This window comes from Capsicum annuum, chromosome 7 (assembly GCF_002878395.1).
Source record: "Capsicum annuum cultivar UCD-10X-F1 chromosome 7, UCD10Xv1.1, whole genome shotgun sequence".
Lineage (NCBI taxonomy): Eukaryota > Viridiplantae > Streptophyta > Magnoliopsida > Solanales > Solanaceae > Capsicum > Capsicum annuum.
The window spans coordinates 36,893,119-36,910,720 of record NC_061117.1 but is presented as its reverse complement, the minus strand read 5'-3'; the positions used below and the strand labels follow the sequence as shown (position 1 = coordinate 36,910,720).

The 17,602-nt window shown below is 39.2% G+C and overlaps 1 protein-coding gene across 1 annotated transcript in view; it reads left to right on the top strand.

Annotated features, from left to right (window-relative positions):
* Positions 1–3,468: 3,468 nt before the first annotated feature.
* LOC107877787 (histone-lysine N-methyltransferase ASHH1) overlaps positions 3,469–17,602 on the top strand; it is an 18,546-nt gene continuing 4,412 nt past the window's right edge. The window contains exons 1-9 of the mRNA XM_047393962.1: positions 3,469–3,661; positions 4,063–4,159; positions 8,009–8,165; positions 10,868–10,975; positions 11,135–11,219; positions 11,290–11,383; positions 11,507–11,705; positions 12,787–12,821; positions 14,266–14,575. Coding sequence (XP_047249918.1) covers positions 3,469–3,661; positions 4,063–4,159; positions 8,009–8,165; positions 10,868–10,975; positions 11,135–11,219; positions 11,290–11,383; positions 11,507–11,705; positions 12,787–12,821; positions 14,266–14,575 — 1,278 coding nt within the window. The remainder of the gene's footprint in view (positions 3,662–4,062; positions 4,160–8,008; positions 8,166–10,867; positions 10,976–11,134; positions 11,220–11,289; positions 11,384–11,506; positions 11,706–12,786; positions 12,822–14,265; positions 14,576–17,602) is intronic.

The window sequence follows — 17,602 nt, the reverse complement described above, 5'->3', positions numbered from 1 at the left end:
AGTCAGCACATGTCTAGATTAGTCTACTTAAATAGGTTCATTCCGGAACCGTTACCGGAAGAGACGCCGACCAGCTCCCTTAACGTACTGGTACAGTTTTTTTTTTAAATTTTAATTTAAATTATATATATATTAACTTAATGGCTTAACTTATATAATTTATATAAGTTTTATGTATATATTAACTTATATAATTTATATAATTTATTAACTTTTTTTTAATAAGTTTAAGTTTTAATATATCTTTAAAATTTTAAAATTTTAACTTAAAAAATATATCTTAAGTTTAAGTTAATATAACATGTTTTAATATATCTTAAACTTAAAAATATATCCTTAAGTTTAAGTTAATATAATATTTTTAATAAGTTTAAGAAGTTAAATTAATAAATTATATTTATATAATTTTAAGTTGTAAAGTTAAAAATTTTTCTAACTTTATAAAGTTTTGTATTAAATTTTTTTTCCATAATTGCAACAAACAAAAGACAAATTTTAAAATAAAATTAGGCGAATAGCCGTTATATTTATTCAAATTTCATATGTTGTACAGTTATTACAAAGATATTACAAAAAAATCTAATCTACACAGCCAACTTCTAGGAAGGGTTCTGTTTGAATTAGATGTCTATTGTAGAATCTTATTAATATCTAAATTGTCTATAATATTCTTGGCGTAACTTTTCTATTCCTTCGATGGATAAATTTTCTGGAATTGGTCTTTTTCCTTGTTCCGCCATTGCTTCCATTCCATCATCGCTATTTTTCTCAAAAATTTCATTTATTTTGTCTTCAACATGGGGCGATAATTTGGGGAGCTCAAAATTTCTTCGTTCGACATTGATCCAATCTCTAAATAATATCAAAATCTTCAAACTATCCCTTGCTAATGAATATCGATGATCTCCTATTATAAATCTTCCTGCACTAAAAGCTTGCTCCGAAGCAACTGAAGAAGCTTGAGTTGATAGCAAATCTCGAACCATCCTTGAAAGTTTTGGAAATTGTTTGATACGGGTCTTCCACCATGATAAAAGTTGTTTTCCAGTTTCATCTCTAGTACTTTCCCGATCCTGCGAAAGATATGAATCAAAATCATTACTCCTACAACATTGAAGACCAAGTTCTTCGCCCATCTCGTCATCTAAATCATCATATCTACGTCTAGAAGTAGGAGGTTCGATCGGCCCAATATTTTGTTCCAAAACTTGATACAAGTTATATAAACTCCTAGCTTTAGGTACTATGCTGGCATAACAAGTGTCAACTGATGGCTTTTGATGAGGTCTAATTTCTAAATTGTTGTATAATTTTTTAACCAACATCACTGTACCATGTTCTTTATAAAATGAGTTGAATAAATTAGTTGTCAAAAAAATTTGTGGAATAGGAAAATAATATTTTTTAAATTTATCAAACATAGCTTCAATTGCCTCTTTGTAAGGGCATAATTTTTTATATTCAGCAAGTACTTTAGAAATAGCAATAATAGTTACTAAAACAGAAGAAATAGTTGGAGTATATTGAGCAGATATTGTGTTCGTAGCTTGATCAAAAGTTTTCAAAAATTTACAAAGTTCTTCTACTTCAGTCCAATCATCTTCATCTAGCATTAAATTAACATCCTCATTATAAGCATTATAAATTAATTGTATAGGTTTACGATGTATAAAAGCAACTTCAAGTATTTGAAACAAAAAATTCCATCTAGTAGAATTTCTTTTAGAACTTTTCTATATGGGAGGTCACATTGTTTACATTTATATTTATAATCATCCATAACATCCTTTATTTTATTTTTAAAAATATAACTACAAGCAATTCAAACTTTACAACAACCATTTCCAAACAAATAAACACCATCATGTACTATTAAATTTAAAATATGTGCAGTACATCTAACATGAAAATAATCTTCACCCATAAGACATAATCTAGTTTTTAACTCGTCAATAGCTTTCAAATTATTAGAAGCATTATCTAATGTGCATGCCATAGATTTACCAATAAATCTGAAATATTTCATGCTCTCCGTTATTGTACTAGCTATATACATACCGGTTTTAGACTCGTCAACATATTTATAAGCAATAATTCTTTTTTGCATGTTCCAATTGTGATCAATCCAATGAGCAGTGAGAGAAATAATCATTACCGACAACACTACGACCCCTATCAGAAGCAACAAATACTCTACCATCAAATTTATCAAATAAGCAACGAAGAAAATGACAATGTTCAACTTGAAGTTTAAAAATATCATTTTTAATTGTATTTCGTGAAAAACCTTTAAAAGAGGGATTATATACTCGTTGAATATAATGAATAAAACTAGGATGCGAAAGAAAACTAAAAGACAAACCCATAACAACAACCATTTTCGCTAGTTCTTCTCTATCTACATCTTCACTATATGTCGATATTGAACTTAGGCCAGCCGGGTTAAACATGTCTAAACGCGTTTGAACCATATTACCTCCTACAGATTCATGCACAAATGGTGTACCATCTTTTTTTGCCTTAGCCTTTTTTTTTTAGACGAATAAATTCTTTATTACATTTTATCAAATGCGAAGTTAGCAACCCTTTCTCACCATTTTTTCCCCTGGTCAAATGTTTAAAAACATTCTTGCGTTTATTGCAAGTAGCAGTACTTTTTACCCTATCATGCTCCATAAATTTCCAAACTAAAGGCCTTTTAGTACGTTCGGTACCTTTGGCCCTAGTAAATTCTGGTAAAGGGGGAAGTTCTTCACCGTGTTCCGGCAATTCCGTAACGGACTAGTAGGGGTAGGGGTATCACCTAACTCTTGTTCTTCTATATCATTTCTTCTGGTAAGTCTTCCTCAAAATTATCATAACGCCTACTTAGGGTCTCATGAACTAATTCCATACTGATACCAATGTCGAAACCATTAGGCTGTGATAAAGAAGTTTCATTAAGTCTAGACGGTAATGAACTAGTACTAGTAGTAGCCTTACTTTTTTTATTTCTACGAAAAACCTTACCTAAGATTGGTTTTTACCACTACTATTTTTTCTAAATCCATAATTAAAATTAAAATATTAAAACAAGCAATACAAATATTATAAATTAAAAAATTAATGTAAGTAAACAAATGTAGATACTAAAAAATAAAAATATAGATATTAACGTAAATAAAAATAGATTAAAGTTGGAACGAATATACCAAACGTCTGCGTAAAAGCAGAGGTATATCAAATGTTGGAATTAAAAGATGATAATTGAAGCTTGTAATATCTTCAAAAAAATCTTCAACTTCAACTAATATAATAATTATAAATATTTAGAGAGAATGTGAGAATATTAAGAGAGAGTGTGAGAATTGAGAATATTTGTGTGAAAAAAGAATTGAAATGAAGGATATTTATAGTGAAAATTTTAGGAGGTGTTGTGGGGTAATTGGGAGGGGGGTGGGTGGGTGGGTGGCAACGGCTAAATTTGCAATGGCCAAAAGAGTTGTTGCCAGATCTTATACCAACCCAATTAAAAAAAAAAAGGGCAGAAATTTTAATGTGTCGACGGACCAGAACCGGCAATTGGAACCGGTCAACCGGTACCGTAAATATCGGAATTTTTCGAGGGTTCGTGCCGGTACCGTATTCCGGACCATTGGGTATGGTATACCGGCACCAACCGGTACCGTTGTGTTACCGGTACCGGAACCGAACCGGAAACGGAGTTGACGGACCGGAACGGAATTTTCCGGTTCCGTTGCCAGTCTTATTTGGCTGGTTGATGTTATGGTTTCCGCATTTAATGGTGCCTTAGTATCGAGTTACTTCATCTGCCCTTCCATCAAAACATGGATGCACACATCGGTGACATGGTTTATGTAATCAGTTAGCTATATGATATTTGATTTGCTTATTATCAGTCATATATTTGCTAGGATTCTACTACATCTACAACAACTTATCCAATATATTTACTAGGATAATACTGAATAATAATGAGCCAGTATAATAAATGCATCCCCTTTGCTTATATACAAGTGATTTCCATTACAATATGCCATTCTATCTACATCAAATAATGAGGTGAATTGTTTCCTTTTTTCTTTTTTTTGAAGGTCCAACTGCCGGAAGGAGTAACACCATTTATTCGTATTACACAAAATGAGTTTTTAGGGCGAAAGTGAGCTCGAGTCCTTTCTTTGCTTCTTTTCATGATGATCTCCCTGCCAGTTAACTGCATTCTGTCTTTTGATAGTCCTTAAACTTTGAAGTTCATTTTCATACACTTGCTTCTTAGACTTCTGAATTATTGTGGCATCGTCTGTAATTATGAGTACCACTTGGATGGCATATTGATTATAGTCATAGTCCAAACAATTAGTTTGGGTATCTAAGATCTGGATACTATAGCTATACAAACGAGATTGGTTATTGCTACCATTTCACTTCTGAGGTAAAACTTTCATAATCTATTGACAAAAAGAAGAGATTAAACTTCGATAATCTATTGTACCTTGTTCCATGTTGTGCCAAGGATGTCGTGGGAGTATGAATTGAATGGCAAGAAAATTAGTAAAAGAATTCATTAAAAAAATATAATTTTCCATAGTGAATGAAAGGGATAAGACTCTTACCTACTACCACTATGAGATTAAATGTTACCTAGTTAAAAAAAATGAGTAAAAGAAGAGATTTGAACTCCTGATTATAATTATCTGGTTAAGCTTAAAAGGAAGAACTTTCTGTGAGTTGAAACTAATGTTTTGTAATGATACTTATGTTTTATCTTTCATTGTTCTATAAGAAGGTTGGTCATTCGGGGGTTTACCCTGAACGTGTGTAGTGCTTATGCGCCGCAAGTGGGAGCGGAGGGGGAGGAGAAGATGCGGTTCTGGGAGGCTTTGGAGGAGGTGGTGAGAGGCGTGCCAAGTTCGGAGAAGATTGTTGTAGCAGGGGATTTCAACGGGCACATCGGGGCGCTACCGGGAGGCTTTGGGGATGTGCATGGTGGTTTTGGTTTTGGAGAGAGAAATGAAGAGGGGGCGATCCTATTGGAGTTTGCGAGGGCCTTTGGGCTGGTGGTGGTGAACTCGGGCTTCCCGAAGAAGGACGAGCACCTGATCACTTTTCGGAGCGCGATAGCCAGGACCCAGATTGACTTTTTGTTGCTTAGGAAAGGGGATAGGGCGTTGTGTAAGGACTGTAAAGTCATCCCGAGTGAGAATCTCTCGACCCAACATAGGCTTTTGATTATGGATTTGGGTATAAAGAAGAATAGAAAGAGGAGGAGTAAGGAGTGTAGACCGAGAATTAAGTGGGGCGGCTTGACGCCAGTGAATGCGTGGGAGATAGGGGAGAGGTTGGCGGGCAAGGGGGTGTGGGAGTGTAGGGGGGACGTGGATAGTATGTGGGACAGGGCGGCAAGGTGCATCAGGGAGAATGCAAGGGAGGTGTTGGGTGTTTCTAGGGGCCGGGCCGGTCACCATCGGGGGGATTGGTGGTGGAATGAAGAGGTGGAGAAGAAAGTGGAGACCAAGAAAGAGGCGTATGCTAAGTTGGTGGAAAGTAAGGACGAAGAAGAGAAGCGGGTAAACAGGAAAGAGTACAAGCTAGCGAGGAAGGAGGCGAAGTCAGCGGTCACGGCAGCTAAGACGGCCGCTTTTGAGAGCTTGTATGCAGGGTTACAGGGGAAAGGAGGGGAGAAAAAGTTGTTTAGACTCGCTAAGGCTAGGGAGAGGAAGGGTCGTGACCTCGATCAGGTGAGGTGCATTAAGGGGGAGGACGGTAGAGTGTTGGTGGAGGACGGCCACATAAAGAAGAGATGGCAGTCGTATTTTCATAGGCTCTTGAATGACGAAGGGGATAGAGCTATAGAGCTATTGTGTTAGGGGAACTGGAGCACTCAGAGGAGTGTCGGGATTTTAGCTATTGTAGACGTTTTAAGGTAGAAGAGGTTAGACAGGCTGTCCGCAGGATGCGAAGGGGTAGGGCGACGGGGCCGGATGAGATACCGGTGGAGTTTTGGAAGTTCGTTGGAGAGGCTGGTGTAAGGTGGTTGACTGGATTGTTTAATGAAATCTTCAGGACAGCAAAGATGCCCGAGGCGTGGAGGTGGAGTACCATGGTCCCTCTCTATAAGAATAAGGGGGACATTCAGAGTTGCAATAATTATAGGGGGAATAAGTTATTGAGTCACTCTATGAAGATCTGGGAGAGAGTGGTCGAGGTGAGGCTGAGACGGATAGTGTCTATTTCGGAAAACCAGTTCGGATTTATGCCCGGCCGCTCGACGACGGAGGCAATCCACCTGGTACGGAGGTTGGTGGAGCAGTATAGGGAAAGGAAGAAGGATCTGCACATGGTGTTTATCGATCCCCAGGGAGGTGCTTTGGAGATGCTTGGAGGTGAGGGGAGTACCGCAGGCATATATCAGAGTAATTAAGGATATGTATGAGGGAGCGAAAACCCAGGTGAGGACGGCGGGAGGAGACTCAGAGCATTTCACTGTCCGGACAGGATTGCATCAGGGATCTACTCTTAGTCCCTTTTTGTTTGCGTTAGTAATGGATGTGTTGACGCGGCGTATTCAAGGGGAGGTGCCGTGGTGTATGCTCTTTGCAGACGATGTAGTTCTGATAGATGAGACTCGAGGGGGTGTAAATGACAAATTAGAGATGTGGAGGCAAACTCTTGAGTCTAAAGGGTTCAGGGTGAGCAGAAGCAAGACAGAGTATGTGGAATGTAAGTTTAATGACGTGAGGCGGGAGAACGAGGTAGTAGTGAAGCTGGAAGCACAGGAGGTATGTAAGAGGGATAAGTTTAAGTATCTCGGGTCCGTGATCCAGAGTAACGGTGAGATTAACGAGGATGTCTCGTACCGTATTGGGGCGGGATGGATGAAGTGGAAACTCGCGTCGGGGGTGCTGTGTGATAGGAAGGTGCCGCCCAAGCTTAAAGGCAAATTCTATAGGGTGGTAGTCCGTCCGGCCTTGCTGTATGGAGCGGAGTGTTGGCCAGTTAAGAACTCCCACATCCAAAAAATGAAGGTGGCAGAAATGCGGATGTTGCGCTGGATGTGTGGACTGACTCGAGGGGATAGAGTTCGGAATGAGACTATCCGGGAGAAGGTTGGTGTGACTTCAGTGGAGTGTAAGATGCGGGAAGCACGATTGAGATGGTTCGGACACGTGAAGAGGAGGGGCATGGATGCCCCGGTCCGTAGGTGTGAGAGGCTAGCGTTGGATGGTTTTAGGCGGGGTAGGGGTAGGCCGAAGAAGTATTGGGGTGAGGTGATTAGGCGAGACATGGAACAGTTACAGCTCACCGAGGACATGACCCTAGATAGGAAGGTCTGGAAGACGTGAATTACGGCAGAAGAGTAGGGCCAGATTGGGTAGCTAGTGTAGGGAATTACTTGGTGGGGTTTTTTTTATTTTTTATTCTCGTTATGATTCCGTATTCAGTGTTCCATGCTTATTACGAATCTGTGTGCTTTCCTCTGCTTTCCTCTGTTTTATATTCCTTATGGGTGCCGTATTTATGTTATGTCATCTGCTTCTGTGCTTTACTATGTGTTTGTGTGATATCTTGTGCCTTGAGCCGGGGGTCTTTCGGAAACAGCCTTTCTACTTCATCAGAGGTAGAGGTATGGACTGCGTACATCTTACCCCCCCAGACCCCACTAAGTGGGAATACACTGGGTTTGCTGCTGTTGTTGTTGTTGTTCTATAAGAAGAGAACAGAAAAATAGTTTCTTTCTTGATAGAAATAAGCGTCTGTTGCATTTCTTAGAAAGTTTTTCCTACTTCTTCAGTATGTTGTTTATAGTTTTTTGGCTTTCAAGATTGAAGCTTCTGATGTCGTAACTTGAATCCCAAAAAATCACCAAAAAGAAGAGGAAGAAAATTTTTGTCCTAAAAGATGCATACCTTTATTGGTTGACCTCGATTTGGAGTTGATTGGTTTTCAATGATCGCTTATCTTGGCTTTAGTTAGTCAATTTTAATTGGAATGTTGTAATGTCTTACAGACATAAGAAATTGAAAGAAGAGGATATTGCTATCTGTGTATGCAAGTATGATGCAGATGATCCTGAAAGTGCATGTGGGGAAGGATGCTTGAATGTACAGACCAGCACTGAATGTACACCTGGATACTGTCAGTGTGGCGAGACTTGCAGAAATCAGGTAAATTTAAATGATTCTCTTAATTAGTTGAACATTTCTGTGATGTTTCTCTTTATTAGAATTACTTTTACCGTGGTTTTATCGATTTCTAAACCTACAACAGATTTTATGGGTTGTGCACCAAATATGTGTTACAATTATATGTTGAGAAAGAGAGTGAAAGTAGTGGTATTTTAGAACCTTTATGATTAGCTCAAAAAAGTCATGTCATGCCATTACCTTTCCTAGTGTTATTTTATAGCTTCTCATTGTTGTTAATATGATTTCATTAGCTATTGAATTATATTTCTACATTAATTTGGATGGGTGTATAAATTTTATAAAAAACACTTAGGAACTAGAAAACAGTTCAGTAGAAGCCAAACAGGTAAACTGGTTACATTATGTAGGCACACTCAAGTAGAAGTGATTTTGTTAGAAACTGCCGAGCAAAAAGAAAATGCTGGAGTCGATAATTACATGGTAAGAAAAGATGAGAACCTTACAATGTTTGTAATGAGCTGACAAAGTCTGACATGGGCACTACATCATGCACATCTGCCATGTTGCATGTGTAACGTGGGCAAATGTCACAGTATTTAACATGTCAAGTCAATTTTACATGTTAAAGTAACTTTTCTAGTTATTTCACGCTAGCAAATCTGTTGGATCAAGTCTCTATGGTATTTATGAGGTAATAGTGGAGCATACGATCTTTAACTTGATTGTGATAGAATGCGTCTACATTTGTCGTATATGTATAGGATTTGTTATACAAATTGTTATATGAGATATTCTTAATGGAACATTGGCCTAGTGGTCAGTGAAGTGGGTTGAGAACCATGGGGTGTCAGTTCAAAAATCAACAACATACCCCGTGTAGTTCCACAAAGTGTGGTCTAGGGAGGGTAGAGTGTATGCTAACCGTACCTCAAAGGTAAAGGTGGAGAGACTGTTACTCCTGGCTCAAGACAAAAACAGTATAAAAAGGATGTAATTGAAGTACAAAAGACAATAGAAAATTTCAAAACAATAAATAGTAAAACAACAGAACTACAACAAAATAATGCTCCACTCGAACTACATGAAACCATAGATAGTAATAGAAATTGAATTACAAGAAACTACAAGAGTAGTCATATGACTGTAGGACTACTAATAAGGGCAACTAGACAATGCACTCCGACCTACTAGTATGGATGCACTCCTACATACGAAACTTCTGCCTAGTTCGTGCTTTCCACACCTTCCTATTTAAGATCATGTCCTCGGTAAGCTACAACTGCACCATGTCCTGTCTAATCACCTATTTCCAATACTTCTTTGGTTTACCTCTGCCTCTCCTAAATCTATCCATAGCCAACCTCTCACACCTCTGCACTGGGGCATCCGTGCATCTCCTCATCACATGCCCGAACCATATCAACCTCGCTTCCTGGATGACTTCCATGAAGTAAATCACACCTTGTCTCTCTTAGTATCCTCACACACCCATCACAATATCCTCATCTCCGCCATTTTCATCTTCAGAATGTGAGAGTTCTTGATTGACCAACACTCTGTCCCATGCAACATAGCCGATCTAACTACCACTATGTAGAACTTACCTTTATGTTTAGGTGGTGTCTTCTTATCACAAAAGACTCCGGAAGTGAGTCTCCATTTCATCCCTCCGGCGCCAATACAATGAGTGACATCCTTGTCAATTTCTCCATTTCCTATTTAGGTTCAAAAATCAACGGGGGCAAAAATAATAGGTGAGTTCTTCCTATATGTCCAAGTTAAAAGTTGACCGAGTTGCCTGTTGTGTTGGTGGAAGGCAACAAACACTTAATGGAATTAGTTGAGGTACTCGCAAGCTGTCCCGAACGCCATGGTTATAAAAAAAGAATATTCTTAATTATTGTATTATGAGCCATGATTAGGCATCCTTGTGACTAGGAAATATTCCTTATTTTGTTAGCCTACACTCCTATAAAGGAGCTCTATTGTATGTTGTATAATGCCAACTAGTGAACATTTTTCTCCTTTCTCTTCTCTCCTTTCACACCTTCAATTTAAACACATATTTTGGCTGTTAAAAGCATCATATGTTGGTCTTTCTAGAGATTTACGTGATATGAGGAAGTCGAGCTGTATAAATTTTCACCCTATGCTCATGCAGCAAAGCGTGTCATCGTTGCATATCTGATTCCCTAGAGAGGCCATGTGCTCTCTATAACTATATAGTGACTCATTTGTGTAAAAGATTTGGTTGTGGCAAGAAGATTTTCTTGTAAGGTGTGATGTTGGTTTTGATTGATATTTTGTGATCAAATACAACTATCTATCTCTATATTTGTACAGCAGGTTTCCTATTTCATCGGGGTGTGATCAAATGGTGCTTCAGAATTAGTGGTTATCTATCATATACACTGGGGAACTGGGAGTCTCTGTTTGATTGAGCTCACTTTGTTCCGAGCAGTTGCTGTATGACATGATTGTTCCTAGTTATTCCTTGATAGACACAAAATAAAATTAAAAATAATTGCTGCTTGTTATTTAGTTCTTTCCTTGTTGAGAATCTTTCTTCACTTAAATTTATCCTTTCATCTACTGCAAGGAGGAGTGTGTAGTTTCTTATATGCGGTTGACTGCTTCAATAACTAATGGGAGATTCTACTCAGTGCTGTGTTTAAAAGAGACTGTGTCATTTAGATGATCTTAGTTATGTTATTTTGAAGAATTTTGCTTGCTGCCCGCAGAGATTCCAGAAATGCGAATATGCCAAAACTAAGTTGTTCAGGACTGAAGGGCGTGGTTGGGGTCTTTTAGCTGATGAGAATATAAAGGTAATTCTGCTGAAGCGCAACCTCCTTAATTTTTTTTAGGTGACCAATTAATTTGTATAGCACAGTTTTGGCATAAAGAGCAGCTTCTTTTTTTTTTTGACGATCACGCGGAGAAAAAGTTCCAGAACCAATTGTTCCTCTCTCTTTTACATTTATTAGGATGGACAGTTTATCATTGAATACTGTGGAGAAGTGATATCTTCTGAAGAAGCAAAGAAAAGGTGTCGGGCTTATGAAGCTCATGGTAAGTAACATTAGAGTTGTTTCTCAATACATCTTCAGATCACTACTACAATTTCATATGGTTTGTGCAGATCTCAAGGACGCGTACCTAATTTCTCTGGATGCTAATTATTTCATTGATGCCACCAGGAAGGGAAGTTTTGCAAGATTCATAAATCATTCGTGGTAAGTGCTGAAATGCCAGTTATCAAATTGATGAAAAGTGAAATAAGATACAGATCTTGGTCAGTGGCATATTATTAAGGTTAATTGGTGTTGATTGATAGTACTGATACTGTGTGTTCCCAGCCAACCAAATTGTGTAACAAGGAAATGGACAGTGTTAGGGGAAACTAGGGTAGGAATATTTGCAAAGCAAGATATATCCGTTGGAATGGAGTTGGCATATAACTATAATTTTGAGTGGTACGGGGGTGCAACTGTTCGTTGTCTGTGTGGAGCTGCAAACTGTTCTGTATTTCTGGGCGCGAAGTCTCAAGGATTCCAGGTAGCTTTAGTTTCTTATGAATTGTTATATCTGGAATGCCCTTTGTAGCATCATTTCACTTATTCTTTCATCCCAGAATTTAGACAACAAACAGATTAATGATTTATGCATAAAGATTGAGTTTGTTCGTCACATACTACAATCCGCAAGTCAGATGTTGTACAGTTGTGGTGTGATTTGTCCTTACCAAACTCGGTCTTTTTTTCTGATCATAGTCTGTTCTTTAGTGGCTTGTATTAAAATTGGTGCAGTTTTACGACATCTTTAAAGAATGATATCTTTTTCTTGTCTACTGCTTCAGTGGAAGTGTCATCTTCTTCTTCTGTTAAGATTTTGTACTTGTCAAATGTGAAGCTCTTGATATCTCTCAGTCATTTTCGTTTTACTCCTTTACATATATCTCCTTCCTTCATCCAAGGGCCTAAAATACACCACAATATATCGACCTTAAATTTTATCGGAGGATAAATAGTTTGTTTCTTTTGAGGCTGAAAAAGAAACTAATCCAGGATAAATGCTTAATGCTTACTGCACTGATAAAAAGAAAAAAGAATTTTTTTTAGTGCTTATTATGTTTGATTTTAGAGAACAACAATGGAAGTATATGTAGTAGATGTCTTCTTTACTTTTCTCATTTAAAGCTTGGTCGATCTACAGGATTATAGATTTTGTTTCTTGTTGATGTTGAAAAACCTCACTGCTGAAGTGTTTTAAATTAGCATGTAAACCGATTGTCACTGTATTTCAGGGTGAGAGCACTGTGTTGTAATCCCAAGACCGTGAATACACAATCTTAAGGGGTTTTAAATAATCACACCGGTTAATCGTAGATTTCACAGTTGATTTGAGATTGCTTGAGGAGGAACTATAATTCCAGCTAACTTTAATAGTAGAACCTAGTACTTCAAATGAAATTTTATGAGGAAGAATGTGGTAAAGGTGCTCATAATTAGTAAAGATAACAGAGCTGCCCCTTGGCATATGCTTTCTTCTGTTCTCTAAATATAATAGATGCTTCTAAAATCGACGAGTCTGTCAGTCTCTTTTCTTATTCTTTTGTTCCCTTTTTATCTTGGCTCAGGAGTACAACCACGTCTGGGAAGATGGGGATGACAGGTAATGCTCAACTTTGTTTCTTGTAGTTTGTACAAATCTTAAGGTTCTGGTTCTGTTAACTTGATTCGCTTTGATCTGTTATTGCCTTTACACTATCGGCAGTGGATCTGAAAGCTTAAAAGTCATGAAAGTTAAAACCTGTAATAAAGATGTCTACAGCTATGTTAGATTGGTACTTCTTGTCATGTCGTCTTCTTCTTCTGTTTTTTTTAACTGACATGTATACTCTTCCTCATGTTTTATTGTTAATTCAGTCAAAAATCAATGTTTTATTGTGAATTAAGGAAGTGAACTTTGGATTCACAACGAGGAGACTAGATCTGTATGTTTAGTTTTAGAAGACTTGAAGTATTCTTGCATTCAACATATTGTTCGAGATCTTCAAAGTTTTGGATTTACCTCTAGTAATTCTTCAGGAGCTGATCTTTTTCCATTTCTTCGACTTCGTGATTCTCTCTGTAAAAGAGAAACATTAGTGATACCATTCAAACCTCAGTGAGATATATAAATGTGATTGGCAAGGGCTTAGTAAGATATCTTGCATGTTTCGTTGGGTGTCATGTCTTTGCATAAGCAGAAATATGCATAGAGCTGATCTTCCCCTATTCTTAATTCCACGTCTTATGTCGGTCAACAAGAACCCCCCTGGTTCAACCAATAGATAGGTCAAAAATGATATTTCTGTACAAAATGAACAGACCTTTGCTTACTTGACTTGATGATGAACTGGTCAAATCAGTAGCCAAGTTCATGCGTCATTACCACGTCCAGGATGTTAGAAAGGGAAAATCAAATGATTTAATGATTTAATATAGTCATATTGTGTTTCACACTTGGTAGCTAGTCTTTCCTTTCCTCCTTGTAAGAAACATGTATGGTATGGAGAGAGCACCAAGGGTGTGGTCTAGTGGTGGATGAAGTGGGGGGAGAGCCATGAAGTCTCAGTTCCTATCCTAGGGGAGAAAAAACAAAAAACACTAGGTGATTTCTTCCCATCTGCCCAAACTTCGATGGACCAAGTTACCCAGTACAACTATTGGTGGGAGGTAGCAGGTACCCGGTGGAATTAGTTGAGATGCAGGCAATCTGACCTGGACACGGCTGTCATAAAGAAAGAGGAATGCGGTAAAGAGAGAATATACTATTTTTAAGAAATATTGCATGTTTAAGTAAATAAGGGACCAATCAGATAATATAAAAAGCAAAGATGAAGCTTATTTCATTTTGGTTCACTGTTGGATGTCTTGAGCTTTACTTTCTAACCAAATGATATAATTGTGGTAGTTCACTTATTGTCAACAGTAATAAGAGAAAAATTTCAGGTAATGCTTTATGAGTTCCGTTGGAAAAAATTGCTTATGATATTTGAGTTTGGATGCTACAGATTTTAATCATTTCCTTCTAATTCATGGATATTTATTTCAATCTGGCTTTCTTACTGCAGATATACAGTGGAGAAAATTCCCCTTTATGACTCGGCAGAGGATGAATGTTTTCCAGTGATCTCTGGAACTAGTGGAGGAAATGAGCCGACTAAGATATTGAATGACAGTGAGGGGACTATGTGCAAGTTGGAACCAAGTAATAGCACGTGTAAGAATTATAATATTGGATCTGGCTCAACCCCGAAGAAGAAGCCTCAACGCATTCCCAAGCGGAAGATCAAATCTTCCAGACGTAAACAAGTGAATGATGGAGATTTTGCTAAAAGGTTTGCATCAAAGGAAGCACGAGAAGAAATTACTAAGTACGAGGTATGATGATTACCTTTTCTTTGTAACACGTCATGGTGTAGGCACCTCTCCTTGAATATACCGCGTCAACACATCCATCACCAAAGCAAACAAAAATGGGCTAAGAGTCGATCCCTGGATTTTTCGGAGAATTAGTTTGGATTTATGCCCGGTCGCTCGAGGCAGAGGCAATTCACTTGGTGCGGAGATTGGTGGAGCAATATAGGGAAAGGAAGAGGGACTTACACATGGTGTTCATTGACCTGGAGAAGGCATACGACAAAGTTCCTAGGGAGGTTCTTTGGAGGTGTTTGGAGGTAAGAGGGGGTCCCGGTGGCGTACATCAGATCGATTAAAGACTATGATGGAGCTAAGACACTGGTGAGGACGGTGGGAGAAGATTCAGAGAATTTCCCTGTCTTGACAAGGTTGCACCAGGGATCGACTCCTAATCCAACCTTCGCTCGACCACCCTCTCCCAAATCGTCATAGTATGACTCAACAACTTAATACCCCTTTAGTTGTTGCAATTCTGAATGTCACCTTTGTTCTTGTAGAAAGGAATCATAGTACTCCATCTCTAAGCCTCAGGCATTTTCACAGTCCTGAAAATGCCGTTGAACAATTCTGTCAACTACCTTAAACCTGCTTCGCCAGAAAACTTTCAAAAATCCATCGGAATCTCGTCCGCCCCTATCGCCCTACCCCTTTGCATCCTACGAATAGCCTCTCTGACCTCCTCAACCTTAAAACGTCTACAATAACTAAAATCACGACACTCGAGTGCTCCAGCTCCCCTAACACGTCGTCTCTGTCCCCCTCATCATTCAAGAGCCTATGAAAATACGACTGCCATCTTCTCTTAATGTGAACATCCTCCACCAGTACTCTGCCATCCTCCTCTTAATGTACTTTACTTGATCGAGGTCACGACCCTTCCGCTCCCTAGCCTTAGCAAGCGTATACAACCTCTTTTCCCCTCCTTTCTCCTCTAACCTCGCATACAAGCTCTCAAATGCTGTTGTCTTAGCAGCCGTAACTACTAACTTAGCCTCCTTTCTAGCTAACTTGTACTCCTCCCTATTCACCCGCTTCTCCTCTTCATCCTTACTCTCAACCAACTTAGCATAAACCCCCTTCTCTATCTCCACTTTCTTCTTAACTTCTTCATTCCACCACCAGCCCCCCCGACATAGTCTAGCCCAGCCCCTCGAGACTCCTAACACCTCTCTAGCCGTCTACTTGATGCAATTGACATCCCTATCCCACATACTATCCACGTCCCCCCACATTCCTACGCCCCCATTCTCGCCACCTTCTCCCCTATTTCCAGCGCACTAATCAGCGTCAAGCCACCCTACTTAATTCTGGGTCGACCCTCCCTGCCCATCCTCTTATTGCCTTTTTGATAACCAAGTCCATCACCAGAAGCTTGTGCTGGGTTGAAAGATTGGAATAACCTTACAATCCTTACACAACGCCCTATCCCCCTTCCTAAGCAACAAAAAGTCAATCTGAGTCCTGGCTATCGCGTTTCAGAAAGTAATCAGGTGATCCTTCTTTGAAAAACTCGAATTCACTACCATCAGCCCAAAGGCCTTTGCAAAATCCAACAGAGCAGCTCCCTCTTCATTCCTTTCCCCAAAATCAAGGTCTCCATGCACATCGCCATAGCCTCTCGGTAACACCCCGATGTGCCCATTGAAGTCCCCTGCTATGACAATCTTTTCAAAGCTAGGCACGTCTCTCACCACTTCATCCAAAGCCTCTCAAAATCTCTTCTCTTCCTCCTCGTCCAAGCCCACCTGCGCCGTATAGATGCGACACACGCTCAGAGGAAACCCTCGAATGACTAACTTAATTGTCATCAACTTATCGCTGACCCGCTTAACCTTCACTACCTGCCCGCTAAGCTCTTCATCTACTAAGATGCCTACTCCGTTCCTGCGCTGCGCCTCTTGTTTCCTGAGTACCACAACTTGTACCCATTTACATCCCTCGCCTTAGACCCTACCAACTTGGTCTCCTGGACACATGCAATATTGATCCTCCTCTTTCTAAGAATCTTCACAAGCTCTATGGACTTACTTTGAAGGGTCCTTATGTTCCAAAACCCCACCCTCAACCTATCATCTCTTGCCTCACGCCTACCTCTAACACTCCTCACCCTATACCCCAAACCTGCCCCAACGCAGATCTTGACCCCACTCCCAACCCTGCCTACCCCTTTTCCCCCACCCCAAAACAGCCCCCAGGTCCCAACCCCCTACCCTATCCTACCATCAACCCCCAAAGCCACAACTTAACAAAACAAAAACAACAGTAGAAAAAAAAACAAAAACAAAGACAAACAAAAAAACAACAGCAGAAAAACATAAAGGCACACGTAAGGCACACTACCCGGCCTAACACCTAGAATAACACAACAATAATCACCAATACAAGAAAGCAGCCAGTCCCAACAAATTTAAAAGAAAGTCGAGAGACACGGAATAATAAGAGAAAATAAATGTCAAAAGTTAGAAGTCATTTGGTGAAATTCTCATTTACGCATTGTATTTCCTTGCTTCTCCTGAAGTATGGAAGCATATTTACTGTATTCAAATAGTATATGCTTGTCATCATGAAAACGTAAGTAACTGCTCATCCAACAACAACACAACAACAACAACAAACCCAGTGTATTCCCACCTAGTGGGGGGGGTAAGATGTATGCAGTCCATACCTCTACCTCTGATGAAGTAGAAAGGCTGTTTCCGATAGACCCCCGGCTCAAGACACGAGATACCACACAAACACATAGTAAAGCACAGAAGCAGATTACATAACATAAATACGGCACCCATAAGTAATATAAAACAGAGGAAAGCAGGGGAAAGCACACAGATTCGTAACAAAACATGGAACACGGAAGACGGAATCATAATAGGAATAAATCCCCCACCAAGTAATTCCCTACACTAGCGACCCAAACTGGCCCTAATCCTCTGCCGAAATTCGCGCCCTCCAGACCTTCCTATCTAGGGTCATGTCCTCGGTGAGCTGTAA